Below are 12,608 nucleotides of genomic sequence, written 5' to 3' on the forward strand. Positions count from 1 at the left end.
ATTTCAGTGGTAATTAAATTCTATAAAAATTTCCAAAAAGTGTACCAGAAAATTCAGGCAAAAATTTTTAACAGTGAAGATCTGTCACTGGGAGTAAAATCTGAATGTATGCAAGGTTCTTTAAAATAGATAATTATTTCGCAGTAGCTATAATTTATTGAGAAAAAAATGAGAGCCGGGTAAATTTGACCTAGTCTGCTGGTTAGTTGTTAATATTCAATTCTTCCCCTTCAATAATCATCAATTAATTCTTTAGTTCGATTTTTACGTCATTTATTGGGTGTTTTCCCGCTTTTTTGCAGGCCCTAATAAATACCGAAAATTCTCTGCTCTATTATGACTAAATCCAGGGACTTCCAAATTTCACTCTGATCTCCCCTCAAATATTCATGAACAAAAAGTCAGAATTTTATGATTGGTAAAAATAATAACAGAGCATTGGAGACAATTTTTAGGGAATATTCCCCCTGGATTATACGTTACGAGGTGGTAGAATGAGGGGTGGGTTATTCGTCCTCATGCTCTTCAGACGCGTGCGCGACAACACCAACGGCAATAACCGCACACGCTGTGTCCGTCTGTTTGGTTCAGTTGCGTCCGAACGTAGACGGATGCAGAGATACGGCTTCTCTCTGTGAATGCTCATTCAGAATCCTTCACTGCCACGTGACTTACAATCATTTTTTCATCAAAATTCATAATCAAAAATTACAATAATTAATTTCCAACATTTCTATCAATAAAAACATACCGTCTGTCCATCAGAGAAAATCCAAATATTCGCGATGAAAACAATCGCGAATTGATAAAATTTTGAAAGTGAAGGAAATCCGTAGTTTCGGGGTATTTTATGGCCGTCTCGTGGAATAAAATGTAGAGTAATCCTCTGAGGGAGGGATCATGTGAATCAAAATTTAAACAAGATTTTTCGATGACGTTTGAACCGATGTGAATGAATCCACGTGAGACACGTGCAATGCCAGCGTGGTCAGTCAAAACGGATATGTGAAAATGTGGTTGTGGAGACCAGTGAGAATTTTACGTATTTGTGTACTTCTTGTTTTTATGGGGTGTAGTGATGGCTATTTGAATATTTTCATCAGTCAGTCTCAAGTCATGAAGCTGTTGGGTAAGTGAAAGACATCGTCTATTTTACAAATAACTATTAATTTTTCATTAAGAAAAAGAAATGAAAACGATAAAAAAAAATTTGAAAATATTATTCGTCATTTTGGCTTGTTTATAATCGAATGTTCCTTTTGTTTATGATATGAATGTAAAAATCCACAATAATTTTATCGGAAGTAATAGGCGAAAACAAAAACAAAGAGAAATCTCTGCTCCAATATTTTTTCTGCATTTTATTATCTTGTTTTGCTCTCTCGTATTTCGCCTCAACGGAGGTGCTTTGTTTACCCTGGCATCATATCGCAGGGACACCGTTCCCCTAGAACTCGATTTCAAAGTTTTATATTCCCCGAAAAACCGTACGCTCGGTGTCAGTTGGAATTCACTACACTGGATGTTTTGGTCTCGAGTCTTTTAGTTTTTGAATTTCTGGCTCGATGCCAGTATCACCCGAGTGTGGAACGTAGGACAAACAGGGAAAGAAGACAGTTACAAGATATGTTGTGCCTCGTGTACATGGTTGCAACAATGTAACAGCAAATTTTACGACACACAAGAGTCACTTTACGATGCCGGTTTAACGGTCCGATATTTCATGGTAAAATGAAACAATATCAATGTTTCATTCTGAATTGGAGATTCATATTTTTGGAGACTATAACGGATACGATAAAATTGAAGGACAGAGCTCAATTGGAGGGAATGAAATATATTGCATTTCAATGAGTGATCTAGAATTGGAACATGTTGGGTGGAAAATGAATAAAACATACTCCCTTTTCGCATTTGTTCTACGATAAATATATAAATTAGTTCAATCACTGGACGAGTTCGAACGCCGTTGCATTTACCCTATATTGTGGAATTTTCAGGACAGTGACACTAAATCCGATTTAGGGGGAAAAAATAATGAAATTTCAGCTTTCACCTCAAAATTCAATGTAATTTGGCACTTAATATTCATATTAGATTGGAAATTCAAATAAATTAAGAAATTCTCATCTTTGCACTGCTGAAAATTCTGGAAGTTTACTGAATTTCCAGTGAAACCTGAAATTTTATAATTTTTTTCCCCTAAATCGCATTCAGTGTTACTGTCCTGAAAATTAGAAGTTAACTGTCGATGAAATTTCATTTTTTTTCTGACAGTCTATAACAACCTCTTTATATTTCTAGCAAAGCATTGCAGATTCATGCGAAAAATAATACCATTTTTGCGTTCTATCATTACCGCCGTGATATTATTCATCTGCGTTATCTCTGCAGTTTTGTGAATTTCTGAAAATTTTAGAAAAAAAATGCAGCAAAAAAAGTTATACGGTGCGGTACAACTATAAAAAAGAATCAAGAATTTAGTAAGATAATAAAAAGTTGGTAAGGTATGGTGCCTGCTCCTACGATAGTAAGCAGATGTAACCATATCGAACAGCAGAGAAGTTGGTAAGATCGACGAGTTGGTGAGATGGATTTGAAGATCAAGTTCTGGGAATCATCTTGAATCCTAAAAAATATATCAAAATTTTTATGAGGACTTTTACGTAGATCTCGGTAATCGAAAAAAAGCCCTCAAAGAAAAAGACAGTGTACTGATTGCATGCGAAAAAAACCTCCCAAACTTGTGTGAAACCCATGTTATTCAGGATTTTTCTGAGGGCTGGTTCATTCTGGATTCAGTGTAGTGAATGAGTTTTCCCACTTTTACCTCGATTTCCGAGTACTTTAAATGATCGGATTTACAGCAATGGATTTACAACTCTGAACGAAGTATAGCATGGTGAAATTTGAAAGGCTTTGGTTGATGAAAATAGTTATTGAGGGACTCTTGACATATTATTAGGTACCTAATAAAGCATGAAACATGTTGAACACAACTCACTTTACCCCGTCAAGTGAAAATATCGTTTTTCGTGTTTGTGGCTTTGAAATGTTTCTCGCATCATTTTTTCTTACCGGGTGATCTAAAATTTCAATAACGAAAATTCCGTGGCATACAGACCTACATACACACATACACACACATGCAGACATGTTGTTTAGAAGTGTTTTAGACACCGAGAAACGTGGATAAATCGCAAAAAACTAATGATTCATTTTCAGGGTGATTACAATAACTACCCGATAGATCGGGAAGTTGATAAAATAAATAAAAAATTAGTAAAAAACGGAAGAAATATCATGGTGAAAAATATATGAAAAAAATTGGAGAAAATGAAGAGCTTTTCTTCATTATAATCGTTCGTTATGAGCATCTTATGAGAATGAGAAATTTTTGGTTATTTTTTTCTATTTTGAATTTTTTGTTCTGGAATAACTCGAAAACCATCAGACCAATATCAACCAAAATCTAATCCGGTCTAAGTTACATGAAGACGTATCGATTGGAGAAAAAAAAAGTTAAATCGGACCATTCGTTCACGAGAAATCGTTGACCAAAATTTTGACCACATACGTACAAAGTAACACACACACACACACACCCACAGACATTTTGTTAAAAACTATCGAGGAACATTAGAAACACCTTGAAACGTGGAGATATCATGGAAAATTGATTTTTCATTTTCGGGGGCATTACAATAACTTCCCTGCCCGGGAAGTTAAAAACATCGGGTTAAAATTTCTATTCATAGCTTTGTTCATTTTAGTGCGGTCTGCATTGTATATCAATTTCGAACCGATCTGATCATTTTTACTCGTTTCTTTTTAGTTTTTCAAATTATTAATTCAAATTCAAATTATTAATTCCCCGCCCTATAGAATGCACGTAGGTCGGTCGAAAGATATTTTTTTATTGACTACATTTGTGACAAAAAAAGAGGCCATTTTTTTACTGCAGGACTTTTAAATTTCTATAGTGTCCTCCCTTAATGAAAAGTTAAGATCTTTGAACTACCGATGGCCACGAAAATTTCGTGTTGCACCATACTCCCTCGTTTCTTGTTAATGCTACTGTCCATGTGGAACCTAGGTACAAAAATCCTGAATTCGCTATGAAATCCGGCGAAAAAATTGAACAAATTCACGGAAAGAAATATTCAGTAAAAATTACGGAACTCACAATTCACTGACCGATTACGGAATCAACTCAGAAAATTTAAGTGCCAGTATCGTAATTTTTCACAGGAGATTCAGATAAAAATTACGGAACGCTCCGGAAAAATTCCGTGACAGTTCTGTAAAATTTCTTACAACCAGATTTCGCTCCGAAATTACGGAAAAGTTACGTAATTTTTATTGAATATTTCTCTCCATGTTCACAAGAAAGAAAGGAACTTCGCTAATTGACGAAAAAAGAGATTCCGTTGGTCTTCAGCAATATCGTTAATTAATGCCCAAGTGTCATCGAATGCAAAAAAAACAGAGGACGGTCGCCCGCTTCGCTCACTTCCGGTTAGGTTGCGACGGGTAGGCGTTAGTAAAAGTAGATGTGACCCGTTATGGGTCGAGCCAATAACTTTTCGACTAATTCCCTTCTCTTGGTTTATCAGAAAAAAATCGCAAGTTTCGAAAGTTTGACCTCAATAACTGAGAAAAGACTAAAACGATTTTTATTAAAATTTAATCAGACACTGACTATACTAAAAATATAAATCTAATCGCATTATTTTCATGCGTAATTTCCACATTTGATTATCGAAGTCATGACAATAACTCCCTCTTTTCGAGTCGGGAAGTTAAAAACGCATTAGTTTAATCGAAGGCAAATCGTGACGATGAAATAAAAAAAATGTGTAAAGGCGTCAGATTGTTTCGAAGGGGTTCATTATCACACGATATTCGATATTACATTCTTTCCATCTTCGTACCCTCGACAGGTCCCCTGTACTCCATGACGAGAGGGGTTGGTAGTTGTTGAGTTACTGTATAACCGTGTGGAACGAGGAAAAAGCGATTTCACGTTCCATTTGAAATGCGTTCATATCTAGTACTCGAGAATGTTTATTTCCAATAGGATCTGCTGCGGAGTGCACTGTAACGTACGTCTCTGTATATATTTTTTTACCACACTCAATTTTTCCCTATCGTTCCTGAGGATACAAATTTTTTTCCTCTCGTTTCTTTCTTGTCTCCTCTTCTCTTGAAATTCATTCGACAATAAATTTTCATACTGGATACGCGGTAAATGGAACTTTCGAGTTTTGCGGAGTACATTGAATTATTGAATATGGAAATTTGATGGAATTGAAAATATGCGGCAAAATTGTTGTCATACAATCACAACTATTTTATTGTACAGCAGTAATTCTTACGAGTACTATGGAGAATTTTCAGTAGAATTCATGACAAATATTTTCATGGGAAAAACTGTAAACTTATATCCGTATATCCCTGTTATGAATTCCTATAATTCAATCAATTCATAGAGAATAATCCCAATTCATTCATTGATTCATCTTCAACAAATTGTCCTTAAAAAAATCAGAGAATTCTCTTCATATTTTTGTCATGCGATCGCACAACTATTTTATTGTGGTTAGCGGTAATTCTTCAAAGTACTTTCGAAAATTTTAAGCTATAATATCCCAAGACCTTCAAAATTATCGGATATTTCCCGAATGTTTTGTTGCATAACAACGAGAGGGATCAGTTTTGCAGATTAAAATTTTTTACTCCAATTTTCCTGCAAAACCGATCCCGATCGTTGATATGCAGGAAAACTTGAGGGAAATATTCGATAAATTTTGAAGGCCGAGGGGTATTCGGAGGACAATTTCTTCAATTCTGATTTTGGCCGATCAGGGTGCAGTGTTCGGGGTTACGGGACACATTTCACCAAAATGTGAGGAATATCTGTCAAATTCGTAGAAAACAATTGACAGGCTACAAGGAAATTATCAGTCTGATAATTCCCCTGCAGGCGGGGAAATTATCAGTGTGAAACGCGTCACGTGACCCCGAATACTGCACTCTATTGGTCAAATAGAGTGCACTCTATTGGTCAAAATCAGAATTGAGAAAATTGTCAGTTGTATTGCCTCAAGACCTCCAAAATTATCGGATATTTCTCGAAAGCTTCATTGTAAACAAACGAAGGTGTCAAGTTTTGCAGGCTAAAAATCGCAAATGCGCAGCACGAAGGATTTTTCTACAAAACTTGATATATTTGGTTTTTTGCAAGGAAGCTTGAGGGAAATATTCGACGAATTTTCCGGGTGAGCTCGCCCGCGCGGGTCGGACCTTGCTCTGTAGGACGCATGGGGGCGAGCTTCCGTCAGGCCCTATCGTTTTTGTTTAAACACTTCCACGAGATAGAACAGAGGTTATGGAATAAGTTGCTTGAATTGCGTCATACAGTCGTTTTTCGACTATTTCATTTTGCCCCACTCTCTCCTATCTATTTCCAATATAAATGATTTTAGGAGGAAATCTTGACAAATCTTTTCGAAAGCTGGTTACGGTGCGAAACAGTGATAGAAATTTTTGTTTTTTTTCCTCTGACTCTTTTCATGTGATTGATAAATTAGTGTAAAACGTTTGGTAAATGTTGAGAGAGGGGCCCTCCACCGATCCGATGGTTATGTTTTCAGAAAGATCGGTGGTGAGACCTTCTTTCTTAACATTTACCAGTAATTTTTCAATAACTTTTTTCTTCTTTATACTCTGTTTTTTACGACATAGAAAAGCCTAATGTTTCGTACTGATTATTGCAAACAATCGAATTAAACGCTTCTTGATTGGTATGGCGGCCATATTGGGTGGTTTGAATCCGCCCATTCTTGCTGTTAGACAATGATCATATGATCATTAGAGGTTAAAACGACAAGAGTCAAGAGTGAAATTGAATAAATTATTGTTACAAAATTTATTGAAGAATTTCTCGAACAAATTTACTTAGCAATGAAAAATCTGAAGAAGTATGCGGACGGCATGATTTTAGGCAAAACTTAAATCTTGCTTTAAAAAAGTTGCTCACTTGAACAAAGTACTTGATATCATTAATTAAAAATAATCCTGATGCAGCGAAAAAAAATTCTGTCCTCTCCCCTCCCTATTTCCCCCGAAGTTCCCAAAACCATAAATAGTCCCAATCTATTCACTTAATACCACGAAATTTATTCTCCCAATGAGCCACGATTTATTCAGCCAAAAAAAATTAATATTAACATGCCGAAATAACTCATCTATTCCACTAATTTACGAGACCAAGGGAAATTCACGGGTTGCAGCGGGGGCAACCGACTATGTGCGTACGAGGTTTATGCGAAAACCTGCAAGGGAATACCGTAAGTGGTGTGCACATATGAACGGTCTGGCCACGCGCCTGTATATCACTTTACGTAGGCCTCCCTCTCACTCGGTTTTCTCCGAATGATTCATAGCTCAACCGCGTGCATGTACACACGAGACTCGAGGCACACTAGAGAGCCTATTCATTTAATGAAAACAAAATATCATTTTCATGTATTGGAATAACACGTGCGATGCTACGCCCATTTAAATGCATTATTCGTATTTTTTTCATTTTGATAATAAAATTCGTTGAGTCACTTGGGGGAGATGAAGCGTTTGGGATAATTTTAGGTGATAACGTGTCATATATTATTCCATTATATGTTCCAACTGAATTAAATCTCTAGAGGTCCACCATTTTTTTGTTTCATAATGGTTTTTTTTCATCTCTGATAATCTCGCAAAATGAGAATTTATTCAGTGAATGTCAACAATTATTTTATGGGATGAACAATTATTTTTCGTTTATTATTTCCGGTTTGAAAAATATTCAAATGATGAAGATAAATCTGTTGATATCTGGTTTAGTGGGAATGCAAATAATAAGCAATTGGTTTGTTATGTTTTTATTTAGAAAATTTTACAGAAATGTTTCATCGGTGATGTAGTCAACGGGGCGTATGTTTTTTTTAATCGTTAGAATTTAATTTATTTACTTTTTCCAACGATTTTCACCAATTTATTTTGATAATGACAAATGGGCATATCTCCAAATAATGAGAACGAAAGGGGTGTATCTCTAGGACATACGCGCAAGACGAGACGCGACAAATTTATGAAATTCAAAATTCATTTATTCATGATCTATTGCAAATAAAGTAAAACGGATGCTTAACTTTATTTTTTGGAAGGTAACGAACATTTAAAAAAAAACTAAAATTGTATGAAAATTGTGGCGCAAGGAGCATTGTGAAAGTTAAAACAGCAAAAAAATGATGTTTTTTGTGGTTATCCGGGGCAAAATCGATCAGGTCCGCGATTTTTCCTGGTTATTCCCGTATTCCGTCATATATTACAAACTGTTCTATGGTTCCTAAGGCCCAGTGAAGACTTTTAAATTTCACCAATCTATCCCCTTAATAAAATGAAATAAAATAACAACACCTTCCCAGCGCCATTATGCGGTCATGATATGCACAAAACTATTAATTTATTCTGAATCCTTTGCCAACGTTTCAACACTGAGAGAAAAATCTGAAGTTCGATTTACAATAAGAAAATAGTTGAGGCATTTTGATGAACGATACGATTTTTTTTTGTATGCGACACATAACATTATAGTAACTTCACAAGCGTAATTTTTGCAAATCAAAATGCAGTTAAACTAACCAAAGTTCAAAAGTAACCACGACAAATCTATCGTGATGAGAACTATAAAATAGTTGCAATGACTACATTCCATTGTAGTAATTACTTCTCCGGCTATAGTTACCGTAATCCATGAAAAATTGTTGAGGACTTTTTGACTATAATTCGATGGTGATGAAATATAGTCAGAAGAATTATATTTTTCTCTCAGTGAAGTCCTAAATGCACTCCTCATCAGGTCCATCTATTTAAGCAAATACATCAACTCTTACATTACAATGTTCAATAAGAAGAATTAGATGATTATATGAAATAAAATGGCCCTTATGAGGAGTGCATTTAGCAGTTGAAACGTTGGCAAAGGATTCAGAATAAATTGATAGTTTTGTGCATATCGTGACCGCATAATGGCCCTGGGAAGGTGTTGTTATTATGATATTTGAAGCGGTTGAGAAAAATCAAGCGTGAAAATGAAATAAACAATTAATTTTACATGACAGAAGGAAATGATATGCAAAATAACCATTCGGAAGCATATTACTAATTTATTACCAAAAATGACTATACTATAGACAATACAAGAGCAATTTCCCACTTGTTTGTTAATACATTTTTGTTCAGAAATTGGATGAGAAGTCGTAAAACTATTGAAACGGGATGTACGCCCTTTTGAATTTTAAAAAGCCCTTTTACCCCATTTTGGCTTTCAAAAAGGGGTTTTTGACACCTACATCCCTTTGGCTATACATCAACGATTTTTATTCAATAATTTAAGGATCATTGAGATATTTTCATTACTGATGCCGCGAGACACTTTATGAGATAAAACTTTGGAGAGATGATCTTGTTCTCAATGAACACGGAAATCATTGCTCTCGTCTCAGTCTCGAACTATACAGTATCGACTCCTCTCGTTATGACTCCGAGTCGATTCATCTCATCTCGGTCTCAAATTTTTCGTGTTTTTTAATATAAAATCTGGGTTTTTGTTTCGGTTTGTCTCGTCTCGGTTTTCTGTACACTGATAGAATGATTCATTTATTCCAAACGAAATTCGTTAACTATTAACGAATGAACATTTGGTGGGACCGAATAGACCCTAACCTCCAACCAAAATCCATTCATTAACAATAACTAATCCGTTCTATCAGTGTATATGAAAAACGCGAAAAACTGAAATCCGAGATGAAATAAATTGACTCGGAGTCATCACGAGAGAAGTCGATATTGCGTATTTTGAGACTGAGACGATAGCGAAGATTTCCATTTCGTTGAGACCGAGATAATCTCTCCAAAGTTTTGTCTCGTGATGTCTCAATAAATGCCTCGCGGCATCATTAATTTTCATTTGCTGATTCGACTTCATTTTGTATAGAAAATTTTCGTATTTGCCTGACGCATCGGTTCATTCAGTTTTCGGAGTATGAATATTTCAATTTTACTCATATAAAAAGGCTTCATGGAAACTATTAAAGTGGAGAAACCCCATGAATTTCTCATCCGAATGGGAACACAGATGAGAGACATGAGAGGGTAGAGCGAGGGATGAAATGAAATTTGAAACGATAGAGAAAAGTTTCTCCCCGGATTCTCTCACCGACTCCAGAGCGTATCGTCGTGTCGTTCACACACGTGGTTGATGTGCGAGTCCCTGGAGAGATGTGCGGTCCTTCATGTTGTTTTTTTCTTTCTCTTTTTTTTTGCTCATGTTGTGAGCGCTTTCTCCTCAAAAGTGTCACTCGACGGAGATTGGGCAGACCGATAATGCTTGTATAAGTACCACTCGTTTTTCCACGATTTGAGATGAAAATGATTTCCGTTTTTCCCACTAAAGGAAAGAACTTTGAGCATTACGGTACACGGAGCGAAATTCTTTAGAAAAATTCTAGTGCTGGTTGTAGAAAAAATCCCAATCCATCAGATATAAAAAATTTGAACTCTTGAGTAGTCGCAGCTCTTTACCGAATGTTGCCCTAGTAGAAATTGATCGAAATTCTGCGACCTTGAGCCAAACTGCCTATAACATTGAATGTCGCCCGCCAACGCACGAAATGAAATTTCTATACTGGTAGAATAAAAGATGAAATTTCATGGACAGTTGACTACTATTAGTTGACAACTAATTTGCTGGACAGTGACACTGAATGCGATTTAGGGGAATAAAAATCATGAAATTTCAGGCTTCACGGAAAATTTTGTAAAATTCCAAGATTTTAAGCAGCATAAAGACGAGAATTCCTTAATGTATTTGAATTTCTAATCTGATATGAATATTCAGTGCCAAATTACATTGAATTTTCAGTGAAATCTGAAATTTCATCATTTTTCCCCGTAAATAGCATTCAGTGTCACTGTCCTGAAAATGTATGAATATATTTACTGGAATTTTCTGGTTTTCTATTCCTTTTCACTGTACGAAAAATTGAATTTTAATTGGTGTCAATGAATGTTAGGGCGTATTAAAGTCTATATTCATGAAGAAAATCATGAAATTGAATTGATCCTTTTTAAGAAAATGAAAAAAATGAAGAAAAAAAGACCACATATATGCAGACATATATACACACAGACACCATCTAAAAATCGTACATTCGGACTTTTTACACCACATAATTATTTTCCCTAACGCAAAAAATTGAAAACTTAATTTTGAGCGATTGAAAATGTTACATTTGGAAGTAAAATGAATATGACATTCATAGATATGAATGCAGATCTCGTCACTAGTATACTAGCAAAATTTCAAAATATACTATTTCCGCACAATCTTGACCTTTACGCACTCCCTTTCCAAAAACGACTACACAGTTGGAATTTTTTTGAAATTTCGTGGAACATATTAAGTAAATTTCATAAGAGTGACATTGAATCGAATTTAAGGAAAAAATGGTTATGAAATTTCAAGTTTTAAGTAGAATCCACGGCAATTCATGAGTTTTCAGTGGGAGTGAGATGGAAATTTCATAACTTGATTGAATTTCAAGTGGAACATGATTATTGAGAAACAAAATGACATGAATTTCCTATTTTTTCTTGAATGTTCCTGATTTTTCTGAATTTTCACAGAATAATTTAACTGAAGAATCAAGTATTTTATTGATTTCCAGATCATTTAAATAGAAAATCAATGGAATATTTGATTTTTTAATGACAAAACTTCCTTAAATTTCAGTGGAACTTGAACATGATCAAAATTTCCGGAATTTGGCACAAAAAATTGAGACGAAAATTTTTAATAGTGTACTTTACCACCACTACCACCCTGAACAGTGAACTCGATATGTATCACAAATAAAGTATGTTACGCGTATGTGCGGAAAAATATAAAATCCTCTGTTCTCCCGTCACAAAATTGGTCTGCAAATTAATACAGATGTTGAAAATCCCACCTTCCCAAAAAAAATCAAAATTATTCGGACAACTCTCAATAACATTGAGCAAAACAAGAAACTTCTAATTGACTTAATGCACGTAATTTATCCTACGTGAAATTCCAAAAACTTTTCAGCCGAGAAAACAGGATAATAATTCTCATTCCGTTATTCCTTGTCTCATTGGCCAGAAGGGCCAAACTGGTGAAGGTATGGCAGTCAGAGAGGGAGACGAGGGCAGCTGTACGTACTAAACTCGGTGGAAAGCGCGCGAGGACCGGAGTTTTGGAGACGGAACGCGCACCAACCACCCCTTTCCCCCCTTCCGCCCTTTGGAAGTCACTTAACTTAGATTGCACCGACGGAATGACTTTACTTCCGTGGAAAAGTTCTTTCTCCACGGACCGTGAGACACGGAGGACGCTTGCACACCACCAAGGTGAGGGGAGAGTAAAAGCGAGGAAAAAGAGAGGAGAAAGAGATGAAGAGGAGGAAAAAATGTAGCGACCTTCTGGTAGAATGGAACTGCGATGTAAAAAATATCGGTGTGAGAAGGTGACTGGCTTTTTC

General features: G+C 35.6%; 1 protein-coding gene across 1 annotated transcript in view; it reads left to right on the forward strand.

Annotated features, from left to right (window-relative positions):
• The first annotated feature begins 1,011 nt into the window (after nucleotides 1–1,011).
• Nucleotides 1,012–12,608, forward strand: part of LOC107037590 (tyrosine-protein kinase Drl) — a 232,699-nt gene continuing 221,102 nt past the window's right edge. Inside the window, exon 1 of the mRNA XM_015256211.2 lies at nucleotides 1,012–1,129. Coding sequence (XP_015111697.2) covers nucleotides 1,012–1,129 — 118 coding nt within the window. The remainder of the gene's footprint in view (nucleotides 1,130–12,608) is intronic.

Source organism: Diachasma alloeum, unplaced genomic scaffold (genome assembly GCF_001412515.2).
Source record: "Diachasma alloeum isolate Michigan unplaced genomic scaffold, Dall2.0 Dall_scaffold_00256, whole genome shotgun sequence".
In the NCBI taxonomy this organism is placed as follows: domain Eukaryota; kingdom Metazoa; phylum Arthropoda; class Insecta; order Hymenoptera; family Braconidae; genus Diachasma; species Diachasma alloeum.